The 21636-nt window shown below is 44.6% G+C and overlaps 1 protein-coding gene across 1 annotated transcript in view; it reads right to left on the bottom strand.

Moving 5' to 3' along the window:
• DRC1 (dynein regulatory complex subunit 1) overlaps positions 1-21636 on the bottom strand; it is a 43934-nt gene that overhangs the window by 4100 nt on the left and 18198 nt on the right. The window contains exons 8-15 of the mRNA XM_067472221.1: positions 21019-21158; positions 19124-19258; positions 14805-15043; positions 12990-13168; positions 12794-12883; positions 8511-8597; positions 5362-5588; positions 3220-3363 (exon numbers count right to left, since the gene is read on the bottom strand). Coding sequence (XP_067328322.1) covers positions 3220-3363; positions 5362-5588; positions 8511-8597; positions 12794-12883; positions 12990-13168; positions 14805-15043; positions 19124-19258; positions 21019-21158 — 1241 coding nt within the window. The remainder of the gene's footprint in view (positions 1-3219; positions 3364-5361; positions 5589-8510; positions 8598-12793; positions 12884-12989; positions 13169-14804; positions 15044-19123; positions 19259-21018; positions 21159-21636) is intronic.

The raw sequence follows: 21636 nt of genomic DNA, 5'->3' as shown, positions 1-21636 counted from the left end.
TTTTATACTTGAGGTGGAGGAATTCTGTCTGATCTTGGAAACTAAGCAAGGTTGGACTATATTTCAGAGGAAGGAAGTGGCAAACCACTCCTTTAATATTCCTTTCCTAAGAAAATCCAGTAACAGGGTCACCATAGGTGGGCACACTATGCATTACGGCACTGAGATGCTGCTAGAACTGGAATGTTTATTTATTGATTGATTTGCTTCATTTATATACCGCTTTTCTCAGCCCTTAGGCGACTCAAAGCAGTTAACAACAGCAAAAATTCAATGCTAAACGTCATAAAAACAATTAAGTTAAAACAGTAGCATAATAAACAATTAAGCATCAATATAACAAATCATTAGTGTCTCATCAGTAGAATCAAAATCCAATATCATCATCCATTATTCCGTGTTCCTATGTTCATTACACTGCCTAATCAAATGCCTGCTCGAACAACCAGGTCTTCACTTTTCTCCGAAATGCTAATAGGGAGGGGGCCGATCTAATATCTGTAGGAAGGGCGTTCCACAGCCGAGGGGCCACCACTGAGAAGGCCCTGTCTCTTGTCCCCGCCAGGCGTGCTTGTGATGCCGGCGGGACGGAGAGCAGGGCCTCCCCAGATGATCTTAATGTCCTAGCTGGTTCATAGGAGGAGATGGGTAAGTAGGGCCAGAACCGTTTAGGGCTTTATAGGCTAACGCCAGCACTTTGAATTGTGCCCAGTAGCAAACTGGCAGCCAGTGGAGCTGGCGCAACAGAGGAGTTGTATGCTCCCTGAGTGCCGCTCCTGTTAGCATCCTGGCTGCTGAGCGTTGGACCATTTGAAGCTTCCGAGCAGTCTTCAAAGGCAACCCCACGTAGAGAGCGTTGAAGTAGTCTATACGGGATGTAACCAGAGCATGGACTACCGTGGCCATGCTTGGAGATGTGCACTTTAGGGAGGGACATTTAGAGTTCTCTAGTGCAGGCATGGGCAAACTTTGATACTGTCGCACCTCTGAATAGAATCACCTTGCTCAGGACACCAAAGAACACACCAGCAGTTGTCTTTATGGTGTATTAAAGAAAAGATCAAAAGTTCAAAAGGCAAAAGTATATTGCAAAAGATCAATCCAAGGTAACATAGGCAAACAAGATCCATGAAGACACAGGCAAGGCAAAGTCCCATAAAAACATGACAAAGTCCTAAGACATGAACATGAAAGCTGCAAGATAAATCCAAAGTCTCTTGGTTGAAGCAGGAAGTTGCTCTAACACTGAGGCACATTCAAACAGCCTGTTTAATACTCTTCGGACAACATGAAGGCATTCCTATGGCCCCGAGCATCCCTCTCTCGCCTGCCGGCGATCCTGACACTCCTTCGAACCTTAAATTCCAACCGATCAGCTCGATCTAAACCTCCAGCTTCATCAAGGTCAATTCCCTCGTTAGTGCTTTTCCCCTCATTATCAGGCTGAGAACTGTCTGGCTGAGAACCGTCCTCCCTTCCTGAATCAAGCACCTATCTCTCAGTAGTTTCATAATCAACAGTGTCATCCCTTGCTGTGGGAAACAACTGAACTTCTGCCCCCTGTTCCTGGTCTTCTTCATCTAACACAGAGACATCATTGTATTGTCGAAGGCTTTCATGGCCGGAATTACTGGGTTGTTTTAGTTTTTTTCGGGCTATATAACCATGGTCTAGAGGCATTTTCTCCTGACGTTTCGCCTGCATCTATGGCAAGCATCCTCAGGGGTAGTTAGTTCTATTGGAACTAGGAAAAAGGGGTTTATATATCCGTGGAATGACCAGGGTGGGACAAAGGACTCTTGTCTGCTGGAGCTAGGTGTGAATGTTTCAATTGACCACCTTGATTAGCATTTGATGGCCTGGCAGTGCCTGGGGCAATCTTTTGTTGAGAGGTGATTAGACGTCCCAGATTGTTTCCTCTCGGTTGTTTTGCTGTTGTAATTTTAGAGTTTTTTAATACTGGTAGCCAGATTTTGTTCATTTTCATGAACAACAGAGAGGAAACAAACAAGGACGTCTAATCACCTCTCAACAAAAGTTTGCCCTAGGCACTGTCAGGCCATTATATGCTAATCAAGCGGGTCAGTTGAAACATTCACACCTAGCTCCAGCAGACAAGAGTCCTTCGTCTCACCCTGGTCATTCCACAGATATATAAACCCTTTTGCCTAGTTCCAACAGACCTCACTACCTCTGAGGATGCTTGCCATAGATGCAGGCGAAACATCAGGAGAGAATGCCTCTAGACCATGGCCATATAGCCCGAAAAAACCTACAACAACCCAGAGACATCATTGGTTTGCACCTGACTGTGAATCTGAAACCGATCATCCCCATCAGAATCATTGACACTATCACTCTGTGATTCCAGCTGAGTCACAAGAGATATTTCTCCAGATGTTTTGGACTTGAACTCTCATGATTCCTAACAGCCTCAGGCCCCTTACTTTCCCCCCTCAGCCACTTAAGTGGTTTCCAGATCTTAAGTGGCTGAGGGGGAAATGGAAAAGGCCTGAGGCTGTTAGGAATTGTGGGAGTTCAAGTCCAAAACATCTGGAGTGGGGCCGAAGCTTGCCCATACCTCCTCTAGTGCCACTGAACACAACCTATCATCACACCATCACTTCCTTTCCCTAGCACAATTTTTATCGTCTTTGTATTGTTGAAGGTTTTCATGGCCGGAATCACTGGGTTGTTGTAGGTTTTTTCAGGTTATATGGCCATGTTCTAGTGGCATTCTCTCCTGACGTTTCGCCTGCATCTATGGCAAGCATCCTCAGAGGTAGTGAGATCTGTTGGAACTAGGAAAAAGGGTTTATATATCTGTGGAATGACCAGGGTGCGACAGGGAACTCTTGTCTGTTGGAGGGAGGTGTGAATGTTTCAACTGACCACTGTGATTAGCATTTGATGGGCTGGCAATAGTTTGGTGTAGCTTGTTGGTGCCTGGGGCAATCTTTTGCAGAGAGGTGATTAGATGTCCCTGATTGTTTCCTCTCTGTTGTTTTGCTGTTGTGATTTTAGAGTTTTTTAACACTGGTAGCCAGATTTTGTTTGTTTTGTTCATTTTTATCATCTTTGCCTGATAAAGGAAGCAGTGGACTTTGAAAGCTAGCGTGATATATTTTGCATCTTTTTATTGGCCTAATAAAAATGCCGTATTTTGGGGGGGGGGGGCTTTGGGGCAACACCATAAACACCTCTGCAACTGACACTTACTAGTATTTCTGCAAGCCAACAACCAGGGCATCCCATAGTTTCAGCTTGCCATCCGGGATGATGTGAGCCAGCGCCTCCCAGTACTCCGAGTCTTTGGAGTCGTCCCGCTCTTCTGGGGCTATCTTCACTGGGGGGTGTTTCTCCCTGAAGCAGAAAGGGAAGAACAGCTGATGGGAGAGCACATCTTGAACCTGATGCAGGCCTCCCTCCCCACAGCCTCAGGCCTCTGAAGATTGGGCTACAGAGAGCGAGGTCTGGGACTGACCAGTAGCCCCTGGCCTCTAGTAAAAGCTGAGTTACTTTACTAGTCAAAAACTTGGTTCCATAACCATGTCTTTGTTCTCTTTCTAAAAGCCAGGAGGGAGGGCACTGATCTAATCTCACCGCGAAGAGAGTTCCAGAGCAAAGGGGCCACCATTGAGAAGACCCTGTCTCTTGCCCCCACCAACGGCACTTGCGAAGCATGTAGGATCAAGAGCAGAGCCTCCCCGGAAGATCTTAACCTCCGAGAAGGTTCATAGAGGGAGATATGTTCGGACAGGTAGGCTGGGCTGGAACCATTTAGGGCTTTGTGGGCTAAAGCCAACACTTGAATTGTGCTTGGCAGCAAACATGTGGGCTAGATGTCCAAAAGACCCCTGAAAAGGACAAGAAGTCACCTTCCAATTTGGGAAAAATGGGCTAAGGGATTTATTTTAAGAAACTAGCTGTCCTCTGCCACGCGTTGCTGTGGCCCAGTCTGGTGATCTGGAAAATAAAGTAATGAGAAAGTGTTGGTTTCTAATATATGTAATTCCTTTATGCTTGTGAGTAAACAGTATTTCTTGTTGTTTCTTTGTCAGTGTTGATGTGGAGAGTGTCTGGTTTGCCTACTCTGGAATATGCAACATATCATAGTCCTTCTTTAAGGGTCTCTTTCAACTCTATGATACTATAGCTGTGTATGAGAGAGAGAATCATGTCTATCTATCTATATTTATGACTGGATGGCTCTTTGTCAGGAGGGCTCTGATTACATTTTCTTGCCCTGGTGAAGAGAGTTGGACTGGATGGCCTGAAGTATTTTCTGTTGGTCATGGGGGTTCTGTGTGGGGAGTTTGTCCCATTTCTGTCGTTTGTGGGTTTCAGAATGCTCTTTAATTGTAGTGAACTATAAATCCCAGTAACTACAAATCCCAAATGTCAAGGTCTATTTCCTCCAAACTCCATTGTTAATATTTAGGCATATGGAATTTTTGTGTCAAGTTTGGTCCAGATCCATCATTCTTTGAGTCCACAGTGCTCTCTGAATGTAGGTAAACTACAACTCCCAAACTCAAGGTCAATGCCCACCAAACCCTTCCAGAGTGCTCTGTTGGTCATGGAAGTCCTGTATGCCAAGTTTGGTTCAATTCCATCATTGGTGGAGTTCAGAATGCTTTTTGATTGTAGGTGAACTATAAATCCCAGCAACTACAACTCCCAAATGTCAAGGTCTATTTCCCTTAAACTCCATCTGTGTTCATATTTGGGCATATGGAATATTCATGCCAAATTTGGTCCGGATCCATCATTGTTTGAGTCCACAGTGCTCTCTGGATGTGGGTGAACTATAATACCCAAACTCAAGGTCAATGTCCACCAAACCTTTCCAGTTGGTCATGGGAGCCCTGTGTGCCAAGTTTTGCCCAATTCCATCATTGGTGGACTTCAGAATGCTCTTTGATTGTAGGTAAACTATAAATCCCAGCAACGACAATTCCCAAATGACAAAATCAATTTTTTTGAGTGGTGGACATACATTGGACTGTTAGGTGTCTTGTGTCCAAATTTGGTGTCAATTCCCCCAGCGGTTTTTGCGTTCTGATGGTAGCACGAACTAACATTACATTTTTATTTATATATAGAAAGTGGCCCTGCTTTAAAAGACGGACTGTCATTTCTGGAGGCCCCCAGGATACATAATTCAGCCTCCTCAACACGGCAGCCAACCTCTGATTAAAACAAAGGACAACTTTAAAGAAAATTCTTCAGAAGTAAAGAGCAACCCACAACACAACACAGCCTTCTGGTTTGGCCGGCTCCCCATCTTTTGGATGCATCTCCCCTTCCCCAAGAGACACCAAGGGCTGACCAGTTGGTTTGTTCCTCAGCCAGACTCACCTCAGCTTCTGGATTTCCTGCACAAATGCCTTGAGGGCCTTGAGGATATCATTGGGGTGCATGGATATTGTCGAGAGAGGCTCCAACGAGGCTCTCTCAACAATAGCAGGGCTTTTGGTGGCCTCTTCGGGAATGACAGTGGGCTCGGCTTCAGAAGCCGCCTCTGTCTCTTCTTCCTCAGAAGGTTCTCCTTCGGGAGTCATCTCTGCCAGCAGCGCTTTGACATCCTAAGAGAGGAAGAGAGGTTCAGGAAGGATTCCCATCTGCATGTTTATGTTTATTTATACCCCACTTTTTCTCTCCATGATAGAGATATAGTGACTAGATTGAGGGAAGTTCACATTCCATTTCTATTCCGTTTTGGTCAGAACTCATCTGGAATGCTGCTCTGCAGTTCTGGGCTCCAAAATTTAAGAAAACTAGAACATGCCCAGAGAAGGGTGACCCAAAAGTTTGGAAGTCAAGCCCTGGGAGAAGCAACTTAGGGAAATTGGTAAGTTTAGCATGGAGAAACACGGTTGAGAGTGGACATGACAGCCATATTTAAATAGTGGGTTGTTGTAGGTTTTTTCGGGCTATATGGCCATGGTCTAGAGGCATTCTCTCCTGACGTTTCGCCTCCATCTATGGCAAGCATCCTCAGAGGTAGTGAGGTCTGCTGGAATTAGGACAATGGGTTTATATATCTGTGGAATGACCAGGGTGGGACAAAGGACTTTTGTCTGCTGGAGCTAGGTGTGAATGTTTCAACTGACCACCTTGATTAGCATTTGATGGCCTGACAGTACCTAGGGCAAACTTTTGTTAAGAGGTGATTAGATGTCCTTGTTTGTTTGCTCTCTGTTGCTCATGAAAATGAACAAAATCTGGCTACCAGTATTAAAAAAAACTCTAAAATTACAATAGCAAAACAACAGAGAGGAAACAATCCGGGACATCTAATCACCTCTCAACAAAAGATTGCCCCAGGCACTGTCAGGCCATTATATGCTAATCAAGGTGGTCAGTTGAAACATTCACACCTAGCTCCAGCAGACAAGAGTCCTTTGTCTCACCCTGGTCATTCCACAGATATATAGCATCCTCAGAGGTAGTGAGGTCTGTTGGAACTAGGAAAAAGGGTTTATATATCTGTGGAATGACCCGGGTGGGGGCAAAGGACTCTTGTCTGCTGGAGCTAGGTGTGAATGTTTCAAGTGACCACCTTGATTAGCATATAATGGCCTGACAGTGCCTAGAGCAAACGTTTGTTGAGAGGTGATTAGATGTCCTTGCTCTAGGCACTGTCAGGCCATTATATGCTAATCAAGGTGGTCAGTTGAAACATTCACACCTAGCTCCAGCAGACAAGAGTCCTTTGTCCCACCCTGGACATCATTCCACAGATATATAAACCCATTTTCCTAGTTCCACCAGACCTCACTACCTCTGAGGATGCTTGCCATAGATGCAGGTGAAACGTCAGGAGAGAATGCCTCTAGACCATGGCCATATAGCCCAAAAAAACCTACAACAACCCAGTGATTCCGGCCATGAAAGCCTTCGACGATACATTTTTAAATATTTGAAAGGATGCCATATTGAGGAGAGGGAAAGCTTGTTTCCTGCTGCTCCAGACAGAAGGAAACAATGGAGCAACAGATTCAGGAAATAAGATTCCACTAAACTTCCTGATGGATAGAGCTATTTGGGAGTGGAATATTGCTGCCTCCAACCCTGGTGGAATCTTCTTCTCTGGATGTTTTTAAGCAGAGGTTGGATGGCCAAATGTTAGGAGTGCTCTGATTGTGTTCTTTCTGGCAGAAGGGGGTTCGACTGGCTGGTCCTCGTAGTGTCTTCCAAGTCTATCAGTTTATCATTCTAATCATAGAATCATAGCATTGGAAGAGACCTCCTGAGCCACCCAGTCCAACCCCATTCTTCCAAGAAGCAGGAAAATTGCATTCAAAGCACCCCCGACAGATGGCCATCCAGTCTCTGCTTAAAAGCCCCCAAAGAAGGAACCTCCACCACACTCTGGGGCAGAGAGTTCCACTGCTGAACAACTTTCACACTCAGGAAGTTCTTCCTCATGTTCAGATGGAATCACCTTTCCTGTAGTTTGACACCATTGCTCCATTGTGTCCTAGTCTCCAGGGCAGCAGAAAGGAAGCTGCTCCCTCCTCTCTATGACTTCTTCTCATATTTATATATGGCTATCATATCTCCTCTCAGCCTTCTCTTCTTCAGGCTAAACATGCCCAGCTCCTTAAGCCGCTCCTCATAGGGCTTGTTCTCCAGACCCTGGATCATTTAGTCGCCCTCCTCTGGACACATCTCCAACTTGTCAACATCTCCCTTCAATCGTGGTTCCCAGAATTGGACACGGTATTCCAGGTGTGGTCTAGCCAAGGCAGAATAGAGGGGTATCTGGACTTCCTTGGATCTAGACACTATGCTCCTATTGATGCAGGCCAAAATCCCATTGGCTTTTTTTTTATTTATTTTTTGCTGCCACATCACATTGTTGGCTCATGTTTGACTTGTTGTCCACAAGGACTCCAAGATCTTTTTCACACGTACTGCTCCCGAGCCAAGCATCGTCCCCCATTCTGTCTCTTTACATTTCGTTTTCCCTGCCAAAGTGGAGTCTCTTGCATTTGTCCCTGTTGAACTTCATTGTGCTAGTTTGGCCAATCATCTCTCTAATCTGTAAGGATCATTTTGAGTTCTGCTCCTGTCTTCTGGAGTATTGGCTCTTCCTCGCAATTTGGTGTTGTCTGCAAACTTGATGATTCATGCCTTCCGACCCTTCATCTAAGTCAGTGGTTCTCAACCTGGGGTCCCCAGATGTTTTTGGCCTTCAACTCCCAGAAATCCTAACAGCTGGTAAACTGGCAAGGATTTCTGGGACTTGTAGGCCAAAAACATCTGGGGACCCCAGGTTGAGAACCACTGATCTAAGTCATTCATAATATCCGAGTGGTCAAATAGGTCCATCTCTCAAGGACAGACATGAGCTTCCTTTCACGAATGGGACTGTTGAGAGCCTGGAGAAGCCCAGGGAGCACTGTAAATCATAAGCAAGTCTGTCTTGGGCTCGTTGACCAGAGATCTCTGGAAGTCAAAGGGACTCAAAGGGATGAAGGTTTCCTACTTCCAAGTTTTACCTGGTCAGTCATCTCCTGCTGACTCTTGAAGCTGAGGAAGAACTCCATCATTTTGTAGACATCCTCTTCATTGTCAATGGAAAGGGCCTGGAGAGAAGCAGAGAAAGTCAGCTGGGCAGATGCCAATGGGCAGGAGGGGGTTGGTATTGATAAGCCCATTTCATTTATCATGAAATTAGGGGCCTGAGCTTGACCCTCCTGCGACAGCAGGGGAAGGAGCAAGGCAAGCATCCATAACTGAGAGGGGAAGGGAACAAAGGAGGCATCCAAGCAATGCATCCAGGCCCAAACCAAGTCATTGAGAAGGTCATGTATAAGTCTAGAAACTTAACCCAAAAATCAATTCCCCCCAAAACTGGCTTGTAATATGAGTATTATACCATAACTCATATTTTAAAAACTAATCCTATTTACTCAAATCGAAAGTCCACCTTTTTTGGCTAAATGACCTCACCAAAATTAGAGTGCACATTAGAGTTGCATCATATTGTCATCCTAGTGCTGCGCCAAAGCCAAAGGGGAAGCTGCTTCTGGAGCGCCTCTTTGAAGAACACCATCTTTAATGTAATGGCCAGGACTCTGGGATTTGTAGTTTGGTGAGGCATCAGCATTTTTTTGCCAGAGAAGGCTCAAGACCTTGTCAAACTACAACTCCCATAAATTTATTTATTTATTATTTATTTAGGACATTTATATCCCACCCTTCTCACCCCGAAGGGGACTCAGAGTGGCTTACAAGTTATATATACAGACAATATATTATAATTATTAGCATAGCACAATATTAGTATTACATATTACTATAGTGTACTGCAATATTAAAGATATAATTATTTTATTATATTATTAGTATCATATTGTATCACAATATTATGATCAATATTATATGTACATATAATCATAGAATCAAAGAGTTGGAAGAGACCTCATGGGCCATCTAGTCCAACCCCCTGCCAAGAAGCAGGAATATAATAATAATAATAATAATAATAATAATAATAATAATAAATTATTAGCATAGAACAATATTAGTATTATATATTACTATATATAGTAATATATAATACTAATATAATATTGTTAGTGTTGCAACTCAGGGTAGATTCACCTTGCTCAGAACACCACCACACACCAAGGCTGTAGGTTTTGTAGTTTATTGAAGAAAAAGCAAAAACATAAACATAGAAATAAGGTTGCAAAAGTTCAATAGCCAAAACAGAGTCTCAAATGCAAAGGCAGCGTTCCCAAGGTCCAAAGGCAAATAACATGAAATATATTCCACAAACAGTAGTCAAACAAGAATCTATGGCAGCATGACAAAGTTCCAAAATTCCCAGAAAGCAAGATCAAAACCAAAGTCCCAAAGAGCCAAAAGCTTTCCCCCAAAAGCCGAGGCAATTCCAGAAAAGTTAACAGGGTGTAAGCAAAGTTGCACTGACAAAAGGTTGACTTCAATCAGATCGTTAAATATGTTTCCCTAGCATGAAAGCATTGCATTAACCTCGAACTTCCCGTTTGTTAGCAAGCCGAGCACTTCGGCGTACCCTTCATTGCAAACGGTCTTCCCTAAGCAAATCTCCATCACCTTCAAGGCCAAATAACTCATTATCCTGGGACTGGTCAGCCTGGGAATCGATAGGCACTGAACTCACAGATGGAGCGGTCGACTCCTCCACCTGCAGCTGTGAAGTTTCACTCAAATCATGACCATCATCTAAAACAGCATTCCTTTCCCTGAGAAACTGAAACGCCGCCTCGTCTTCAGTATCAACATTATCTGCATCAACAGCAGGGACATGTTCAGAAATCTGTAACCCATCATCCTCCTCGTCCTGAGGAAACTCAGGCTCAGACTGAGCCACAACAATTAATAAAATTACATGTAATATATAATATACAATTATTATATTGTATTATTATTATTATATTATATTACATTATAATATTATGATCAATATTATATGTATACACAATATAATATATTATTAGCACAGCAAAATATTAGTATTATATATTAATAAAATCTTTAGCATTGAAGTAAGGCGGGGACGAGGGACAGGGCCTTCTCAGTGGTGGCCCCTCAACTCTGGAACTCGCTCCCCAGGGACATCAGACATGCTCCAACGTTGGCAGTCTTTAGGAGGAGCCTGAAAACGTGGTTATTCCAGTGTGCCTTCCCAGAATAAGGAAACTCCCAGCAATATGTCCCTAAACGCACTTTAGTAGTTATCTAGGATTGTCTGCACGCTCTATCCCTTTCCAAAATTTCTATAATGTTTATATGTCACCTGGTCACGCCCAGCATTATTTTCTTAAAATTTAATTAGTACATTTGGCCCTGCCATAGGTTTTTTAAACATCACTGTGTTATTGTTAATGTTTATTGCTCTTTTCTGTTTATGAGCTTTATTTATTGTTGTATTATTTTGCTATTGTTTTATTGTTGTATTGTGGGCTCGGCCTCATGTAAGCCACACCAAGTCCCTTGGGGAGATGGTAACGGGATACAAATAAAGTTTAATAATAATAATAATAATAATAATAATAATAATAAAGGCACTTAAAGGGGATTCATTCTGCAGCACAGATGCATCCCAAGGTATCCTTTTCCATTTCCTGGAAGCTTTGGCGCTGTAACACAATTCTTTTTAAGGAAGGAATCTTCATTAAGCAGCAACTGTAAGGCACAGCTTTTCTGACCAAATTACAAAGAATGCTCTTTTTGCCACGGTGCATTACATTCAGCAGCAAAAACATTTTTGGTTTCAGGGTTTTGGAAATTGAGACGCGCATTAGACTTGATGGTGTGTGAGACTTGAGTAAATATGATATCCCTAGAATTTACTCAATTTATCCACCATGGTGCCACTTCTGGCCTTTCTGAATGAATGCCAGAGCAAGGAAATGGTGGTTGGCCCCTCAAGGCATTATTGGCGTTTTCCTCTTTCCATGGAATGACCCTCAACACGACAATCTGTCATTCTGGCTGCAAATCTGCTCTTAACCTATACATGGTTGACCTATACACAAGTACATCTTTTAGGTGAGTGGCTGTGATGAGAGCTTCCAGCTGGGACAGGCCCAACAACCATGAGAGGAATGGATTGCAACTGTGGTTCTTCCAATGGAGATGACCCTCAACTTGCCCACTTGAAAATCTGTCATTCTGGCTGCAAACCTGCCCTCGACTTATATGTGGTCGACCTATACACAAGTACATCTGTTAGGTGAGTGGCTGTGATTGGAACTTCCAGCTGGGACAGGCCAAGCAGCCATGAGAGGAATGGATTGCAACTGTGGTTCTTCCAATGGTAAAGTGGGACCTCACAAACCAAACCCCAGAGGATCTTTTCATCAGCTGTCCCAAGAAGACTGTAGGGCAGTGTTTCTCAACCTGGGGGTCGGGACCCCTGGGGGGGTCGCGATGAGGTGTTGGAGGGGTCGCCAAAGACCATCAGGATACACAGTATTTTCTGCTGGTCATGGGAGTTTTGTGTGGGAAGTCTGGCCCAATTCTATCGTTGGTGTGGTTCAGAATGCTCTCTGATTGTAGGTGAACTATAAATCCCAGCAATTACAACTCCCAAATGTCAAGGTCTATTTTCCCCAAACTCCCAGATGTCCCGGATTGTTTCCTCTCTGTTGTTTTGCTGTTGTAATTTTAGAGTTTTTTTAATACTGGTAGCCAGATTTTGTTCATTTTGGGCATATTGAGTATTCGTGCCAAGTTTAGTCCAGATCTATCATTGTTTGAGTCCACAGTGCTTCCTGGAGATAGGTGAACTACAACTCACAAACTCAAGGCCAATGCTCACCTAACCCTTTCATTATTTTTTGCTGGTCATGGGCGTTCTGTGTGCCAAGTTTGGGTCAATTCCATCTCTGGTGGAGTTCAGAATGTTCTTTGATTGTAGGTGAACTATAAATCCCAGCAACGACAACTCCCAAGGTCCAGAGAATGAAAATACATCCTGCCTATCAGATATTTACATGATGATTCATAACAGTAGCAAAACTCCAGTTATGAAGTAGCAACAAAAATAATTTTAAGGTTGGGGGTCATCACAACATGAGGAACTATATAAAGAGGTCGCGGCATTAGGAAGGTTGAGAACCACTGCTGTAGGGTGACTTGCCAAGAGAGATTCAACAGCTAAATCAGCCTACAGAATTTAAGACACAACTGAAGACCCATTTCTTCCAACAGGTCTATCCAGTCAATTTTAAGTTGTGAATAGTGATTTGGATTTCCTCCATGAATTTTAACTTGTATTTTAACTCACCGAGAAGATGGAGTCCAGTTTCATGAGGGTGCGGTCAGCCTTCTCCAAGGGCTGGAGGAGGCCCCGGAGCTTGCTCTCGATCAGGAAGCCCTGGAAAGGAAGGAAAGAAGGAAGGCAAGGAGAACAGACTCAGGAGAGTTGCTCTAGATGAAGCCGCAAGGTTCATTACCCCATTCCCCAGGTCTGCTAGGCTCACCGACTCATCACACAGAAGCTCCAGGAGGTGCTTGATTGTCTTGGTGGAGATGGAACAGAGAGCTTTGACCGCTGGTTCAGCCTCTGGGGACTCCTTCCCACTCTGCTTGCGGGAGGTGATTTTCTCTTCTTGTGAAGAGCCCTTCGATGGTAAGTGGGCCTCTCGGGGTGATCTGCTTGCTATGGAACAGAGAAATTATCCTGAGCACACACATAAACACCTCCTAAATGACAAAAAGCAGTGGCTTGTTGTAGGTTTTTTCGGGCTATATGGCCATGTTCTAGAGGCATTCTCTCCTGACGTTTTGCCGGCATCTATGGCAAGCATCCTCACTATAGATACTAAATATTCCTATAGCTGACACTTTGCTTATTGACATAGAAGAGGAAAGGACCCATCACTCCAAAGTAGGTGATTGGAGCATTGTGGAATTTGGAGCTTGATTTATTGTGTCAGAAGTGAACCAAAACAGTTGTATTGCATTAAAAAACAGGCAGACAAACAAACAAAACACAAAATTTGCAGACTTGGTATTTTATTAAATGTCCTTTGAGCAGTATCTGGCCACTTGGAGTGCCTCTGGTGTTGCTGCAAGAAGGTCCTCCATTGTGCATGTGGCAGGGCTCAGGTTGCATTGCAGCAGGTGGTCCAGTGGTTTGCTCTTCTCCGCACTCGCATGTCGTGGACTCCACTTTGTGGCCCCATTTCTTAAGGTTGGCTCTGCATCTTGTGGGGCCAGAGTGCAGTCTGTTCAGCGCCTTCCAAGTCGCCCAGTTTTCTGTGTGCCCAGCGAGGAGTCTCTCATTGGGTATCAGCCATTGATTGAGGCTTTGGGTTTGAGCCTGCCACTTTTGGACTCTCGCTTGCTGAGGTGTTCCAGCAAGTGTCTCTGTAGATCTTAGAAAACTATTTCCTGATTTGAGTCGTTGACGTGCTGGCTGATACCCAAACAAGGGATGAGCTGGATATGTCTCTGCCTTGGTCTTTGGCATGCTGGCTGATACCCAAACAGGGGGTGGGCCAGAGATGTCACTGCCTTGGTCCTTTTTCTATTGGTTGTTACTTCCTGGCAGATGTCAGGTGTTGTAATACCAGCTAGACAGTGTAATTTCTCCAGTGGTGTAGGGTGCAGACACCCGGTGATAATGTGGCATGTCTCATTAAGAGCCACATCCACTGTTTTAGCGTGGTGAGATGTGTTCCACACTGGGCATGCATACTCAGCAGCAGAGTAGCATAGCGCAAGGGCAGATGTCTTCACTGTGTCTGGTTGTGATCCCCTGATTGTGCCAGTCAGCTGATATTGTTTCTAGTGCCCACTTTTTGCTTGATATTCAGGCAGTGCTTCTTATAGGTCAGAGCACGGTCCAGAGTGACTCCCAGGTATTTGGGTGCGCTGCAATGCTCCAGTGGGATTCCTTCCTTCCCAGGTAATCCCCAAAGCTCGGGATGCTTGTCTGTTCTTAAGGCGAAAAGCACACGTCTGCATTTTAGATGGATTAGGAATCAGCTGGTTTTGCCTGTAATAGGTAGTAAGAGCACCTAGAGCTAATGACAGGTTTTACATACTGTAGCTAGGGGAAGGAGACAAAGGGGATCAAACCAGTTTCAGGGCCAGTTTACATGCCATATGTGATAAGTCCACGTTTTTAAGATCATGGAAGCAAAAAACATTGATGAAGACAAAAGCAGTAATATGCAACCAGCGTCAATTCACATAACTCATACCCTGAGCTTCCAGGGTTGGAAGCAAGGTATCGTTGGAAGAAAACACCCCCACCCCTTGGCCAAAGGCTGTAGGGAAGCTTAGCTTACTTCCTTCTGCTGCAATGACCTCTTGAGCCAACTCATTGGCCGACTTCACCTTCTTGCAATGCACAATAGGCCCCACGTTGTGGAGGATCCAGGTGTCAGGCTCGAACCACTGCAAGCCCAGCTGCTGGGCATGGATGACACGGTCGGCATCAAAGGCTTTGAAGATCAGCTGCTTGGCCTCTTCCTCATTCATCAGCCAGACAGCCAGGAAGTGTTCGGCATCCACGATGGCAAAGTGCCTGGGTTGAGAGAGAAGAGAGAGAGTTAGCAAAACCCTCACTTCATTCCAGCTCTGAAGAAGACCACCAATTTTGCCAGTTGAAAGTCCCTGTGAACTGAAGAAGAAGAAGACACCAAAGGCCATCTAGACCTGGGGGCCTTTCATGTTACCCAAAAATAGCAATGTAATTTTACTTAGTTCTTGTGGGTTTTTTCGGGCTATATGGCCATGTTCTAGAGGCATTTCTCCTGACGTTTCGCCTGCATCTATGGCAAGCATCCTCAGAGGTGAGGTCTGCTGGAACCTCACCTCTGAGGATGCTTGCCATAGATGCAGGAGAAACGTCAGGAGAAATGCCTCTAGAACATGGCCATATAGCCCGAAAAAACCTACAAGAACTGAGTGATTCCAGCCATGAAAGCCTTCGACAATACAATGTAATTTTAATTGTATGGTTCCATTCCGTAGAATCCTAGGATTTGCAGTTTGTGGGTGGGCAAACCCAGACAGGATCTTCAAGTCTCAGGATTCCAAAGGACGCTGCAGTTAAAGAGGGATCACAGTATGTAGCATAAAGGCCAGCCCGGAATTTGATGCTGCAGCAGGTCTGGACCTTAATGTTAATGCCAACTAGACAAGACCCAACAGACCTCACTACCTCTGAGGATGCTTGCCATAGATGGAGGCGAAACGTCAGAGAGAATGCCTCTAGAACATGGCCATATAGCCCAAAAAAACCTACAACAACCCAGTGATTCCGGCCATGAAAGCCTTCGACACTGCGTGCAGTGTTTAAAATGGGTCGTTGACATCGCTAGAAGTTCCGAAGTGAGTCTTGCGGCGGAAAAACAGGAACTGCAGAGCGTGCACACGGGATGCCTTTTATGCCCTGCCGGGGACTGGGCGGGGTTACCGCCAAAACTTGAAAACTGTGCTCTCCAGGCCAATGGAGACTCCACCTCAGACATCAGAAGAGCTGCAAGACCAAGAACAAGCCATGAGAGTAAAGATGAAGATCCACCCAGAGGAAAAGTGTTCCTGCCATACATCAAGGGAACCACTGACCGCAGAGGGAAGCTGATGAGGAAACACAACATACAAACAATCTACAAACCCACCAAGAAAATCCAACAAATGCTACATTCAGCAAAGGACAAGAGGGATCCTCTCACCTCTTCAGGAGTCTACCGTGTACCATGCAGCTGTGGACAAGTCTACATAGGGACCACCAAACGCAGCGTGGCCCAAACACGAATCAAGGAACATGGAAGGCACTGCAGACTCCTTCAACCAGAGAAGTCAGCCATGGCAGAGCACCTGATGAACCAGCCTGAACAAAGCATATTATTTGAGAACACAGAAATGCTGGACCACTCCAACAACCACCATGTCAGACTACACAGAGAAGCCATTGAAATCCACAAGCATGTGGACAATTTCAACAGAAAGGAGGAGACCATGAAAATGAACAAAACCTGGCTACCAGTATTAAAAAACTCTAAAATTGCAACAGCAAAAACAGCAGAGAGGAAACAACCAGGCACATCTTAACACCTCTCAACAGAACATTTTCCCAGGCTCAGCCAGGCCTTCAAATGCTAATGAAAGTGGTCAGCTGAAACATTCACACCTAGCTTCAGCAGAGAAGAGCTCTTTGCCCCACCCCAGCCATTCCACAGATATATAAACCCATTTTCCTATTTCCAACAGACCTCACTACTTCTGAGGATGCTTGCCATAGATGCAGGCGAAACGGCAGGAGAAATGCCTCTAGAACATGGCCCTATAGCCCGAAAAAACCTACAAGAACCTAGTGATTCCATCCATGAAAGCCTTCGACAATACATAAAACTTGAAAAGTTTAAACTAGGGAAGTTTCCGTTGGTGCCTGTGCAGGCGCAGTCACTCCACATGTGTGCATTCACAGACACCACGAAGAAAAATTAAAACTAATTAAAAACTCAGGCGAGATAAAAGAGGCAGATTATTTGCGGAGGAGGACTCATTATAGCGGGGGTTGTGGATTCAAGCTTTCCCACGAGGGGGGGACATATACTCCAATGACAGAATGTTAAGGAATAGTGTGAGATTGTATATGTTGTAGTAGAGTCTGTTGGCAACGCTGCAGCTGGTAATAGGAGTGGTAGAGGAGGGAAACGAGGCACCCAGGTGTTTATTTATTTATTTATTTGGTTTACTTTTACCCCGCCCTTCTCACCCCGAAGGGGACTCAGGGCAGCTTACACATCCAAGGCACAATTCGATGCCCGTAACATACAACAACAATAAAACAGAATAACACAAATTAGCAAACAACAACAATACATTACATCTAAACCCGCTAAAACCAATAAAACCAATAAAATTTCATACAAACCGATACAAACCAATTCCTCCTTATTGCCGGTCAATGTTCGCTATCTCATAGTTCAGAGTTTCCTTCCACATTTATCAGTCCTGCCGGTCCTATTTGTCTGGTTGTCCTTCCTAGTTAGCAGATTGCCCGAAGGCTTGGTCCCACAACCACGTCTTTACCTTCCTCCTGAAGGACAGGAGTGATGCCGATACCCTGATATCCACTGGGAGTGAGTTCCACAGGTGAGGGGCCACCACTGAGAAGGCCCTGCTCTTCGTCCCCACCAGCCTCGCTTGGGAAAGCGGTGGAGTCGAGAGCAGGGCCCCCTCAGATGATCTTAAATTCCGTGGTGTTAGATGAGGAGCAACAAAGGAAGAGGATCTGGGAGATACTTATGTCACCCACTGATGAAGAATCCTTTGAAGGTTTCTCCGAGAGTGAAATGAGTGAGGAGGAGGAAGGAGATACAGATGGGAATAGAGGGACTAAGAGGATTACTCGAGAGCAGGAATCAGACGAGGAGTGTCAGAGAAAGAAGATCCGGGACATATTTACTGCTCCCACAGAGGAAGAGGATTTCATGGGTTTTTCTGGGAATGATGGGTGTGGGAGTGATGGGGATGAAGAGGAACCACTGGATTGGACCAAGGTACAGGAGGTTCAGAATGTGTGTACTCAACCAACGTCCAGTGACACTTTTGCGGGGTTTTCTGGTGGAGGGGATTGGCAATCTGGTGATACTGTGGATTCATGGGGAGACCTAAGTCTTGACAAGAGGTGGAAGAGTTGGAGGGACGGGCGTTGGCGTTCAGCTGTAGAAGCTAAGCCAGCTGAGAGTGATGAGGACGGGGTAGAGGGCAACATCATAGGATGATGAGCTGTAAGATAAATAAAGGCCCTGGAATGATAGAACTTTGCAGTAGGCAAAGTGTTGGTTTTGTACCTTGGGTCTTGTCGCTGCTGCTTTCCTGTTGGGCTTGGGTCCTGGATCTGCAGGTTGCTGTTTTGCTTCATGTACCGACCAGCTTGGATTCTCGTAAGTGCGGATTTCCCCTCTCCTTGACTTTGGACTGCTTTTGACGACGACGCTGCCTTATGTACTTTGGAACCTTCAATTGGAATTTCTTCGACTTTGGACTGCATTTGGATGACGGCTTTGCTTCACGGACCTTTGTTTGCTTACCCTTTATCTGCTGCTCTATTTTGGGTGACTTTGGACACTACTCGGTTTAATCTGGATTATATCTCTGTTTAATCCAGATTATTTCCTAAATTTGTTTTTTGAGCTAATCTTTGCAGCTACTTTTGAGTTTTGACCAGAAGCACTGAAGTAAGTGTCTCTGAGTCCTTTTGTTTGATTCAATAAACTGCTTCTTTTGGACATACTCCTGAGTCTGGCTCTTTAAGGCTTCTGGGTTCCGACAGCATACCTACTCACCAAAGGTGCAGCGGAAAAACCAGGTTTTAAGGTTCTTTTTAAAGGTTTCTTTAAACTAAATATATAGTGATATATAGCGCTGATATTGTACTGTGCTAATGGTATATGTATTGTATGTATGTGTGTGTATATATATATATATATATATATATATCTTGTAAGCCGCTCTGAGTCCCCTTTGGGGTGAGAAGGGTAGCATATAAATGTCGCAAATAAATAAATAAATAAATGGAAAAAGATACCACCTGGAATTTAAAAAAGAAAAAGGCTCCCTAGATGGCAGATGCAACTCGCCTTTCCCTCACCTCATGGTCCTCTGCAGGTCTTTGTACTGCTCCACGATCCGCTTGTAGTCGGTAGACAGGGTCTGGTTCTCCTCACGGTACTGCTTGACCTGCCTGGCCAACTTCTGCCGCAGGTTGTTGATGATGTCATGCAGCCTGGAGGAAGAAGTGGAGCTCCCGTGACCAAAGGAATGGCAGGAGGGTCCATCATTCCTCTATAAGTGCGCATTAGCAAACTTCAGCTCTCCAGATGTTTTGGACTCCAACACCCATCATTCCTAATGGCCTACTGGCTGAAGTTTGCCCATGCCTGCTCTATGTATGCTGGTCTGAGTCCCTCTATGGAGGTAGAGAAGGCCAGGATATTAAAGTTTTAAATAAATAATAAATAAATATATGCCCAAGAACGGCCAGGGCCACCACACTGTGCTTTCATTTGATTTGGTGCAGGTCATGACCTATAAAGCCCTAAACGGTTCGGGCCCCGCCTATCTCCACGATCGCATCTCCTTCTATGAACCGGCGTGAACTCTAAGATCTTCCAGGGAGGCCCTCCTTTCACTCCCACCACCGTCACAAGTACGGTTGGTGGGGGTGAGAGAGAGGGCCTTCTCAGTGGTGGCCCACCGCCTCTGGAACGCCCTCCCTATCCCTCCCCTCCTTTCATAAGAGCTTGAAGACCTGGTGGTTTCAACAAGTCTTTGAGAACAACTAGTTCTAGCTCAGTCCCAGACATTGTTGAATATGGCCATATTTTTCCTACCAATTATCCAGGTCACTTCCTCTAATAGGCCCCGGAAATGAACAGCCGTAGACCTGTACCTATTATTGTTGTTGCCTCCTATAGCACTGCGCTTAATTCCCGGGGCCCCCTAGAATTTTTGAGCTTACACTAATCTCGGCCCGGCCTTTTAAATTGCCTTAAACAGGCAGGATTATTTTTAATATTTATGTGTTATGGCAACAATTTTTATGCTTATATTGTTTTGTTAATCTTATGTTTATGTTGTTTACTCTGTATGTATTGATGATGTTACTTGGAAACCGCTCAGGGAGATGGAGCGGTATATAAATAAAGTTATTATTATTATTATTATTATTATTATTATTATTATTATTATTAGAAACACCACAAGATGAGTCCACAGCAGACACTCTGCTGGCTGATGAATTGGATCACACATCGGACAAGTGTCTAGGACTGTATGATGTATCGGCGAATAACACAGTCTGACACTGTGTGATGTATTGGTGATTAATGCGTGCAGATCCCAGTAAGGTGGCCTTTTGCAGCTGGCAGATGGTAATCTTTTCAGCGCCGATTGTGTTTAAGTGCAGTCCAAGGGCTTTAGGCACTGCACCCAGTGTGCTGATCACCACTGGGACCACTTTGACTGGCTTGTGCCACGGCCTTTGCAGTTCAATCATTAAATTATTATTATTATTATTATTATTATTATTATTATTATTATTATTATTAGAAACACCACAAGATGAGTCCACAGCAGACACTCTGCTAGCTCTTGTATTGGATCACACATCGAACACTTCCCAAGTGTCTAGGACTGTGTGATGTATCGGCAAATAATGTGTGCAGATCCCAGTAAAGTGGCCTTTTGCAGCTGGTAGATGGTAATTTTGTCGGCGCTGATTGTGTTTAAGTGCAGGCCAAGGTCTTTAGGCGCTGCATCCAGTGTGCCGATCACTATTGGGACCACCTTTACTGGCTTGTGCCACAGTCTTTGGAGTTTGATCTTTAAATAATAATAATTATTATTATTGTTGTTGTTGTTGTTGTTGTTGTTGTTGTTATTATTATTATTATTATTATTATTATTATTATTATTATTATTATTATTGGTCTACAGCCTGATTTTCACCCAAATCCCCTTCCCAAGCAGTGGCTCAGCTTATACCGGTTGATCTTCCGCTTCTGTTGGGATTTGATGATGGTGTTCTCATCGTCCCGCTTCTTCAGCACCTGGAAGTTGTATTCCAGCTTCTCCTGGTTCAGCTGGTAGATGGCTTTCATTTGCTCCAGCTGTTGCTCCAGGATCTGGCACCCAAAGGACAGAGATTGAGGAATGAACCAACACCACAGTACAAGAAAGAGTCTCTTTAGGGGATACTATGGCATGCTTTCCCCGGTGGATATTTCTCTAGGAATCGCTAGGTCCTCTGTAGTGAATTCCCTACCTGTTAGGTTAGGAAACGCCTAAAAAAGTAGACCCAGGAAGTTCGGCAGACATTTTGGAAAGGGTGCCGGGGGAATCCATTTTAGTTATTCATTTCCTGAAGGGGACGTGTTTAGAAAGAGCAGCTTTGGAGGGAAATGAGGGAGGCCTGTAATTGGCTGAGTTAGAGTGGGCGGAGCCTAACTTGGCAAAAGAAAAAAAATGACTTTAAGGGAAGGTTCTGAAACCCTGTCAAGGAGATTGAACCTGGGTGTAAAAGGTTAGTGTTAGGAGTTTGGACTGGTGTAGAGGGTTAGTGAGAAGAGGCCTGGCTAGCGGAGTTAGCTAGTAGAAAGCTAC

This window comes from Anolis sagrei, chromosome 1, assembly GCF_037176765.1.
Source record: "Anolis sagrei isolate rAnoSag1 chromosome 1, rAnoSag1.mat, whole genome shotgun sequence".
NCBI classification, from domain to species: Eukaryota; Metazoa; Chordata; class Lepidosauria; order Squamata; family Dactyloidae; genus Anolis; species Anolis sagrei.
This window is presented reverse-complemented; position numbering and strand designations above follow the sequence as displayed.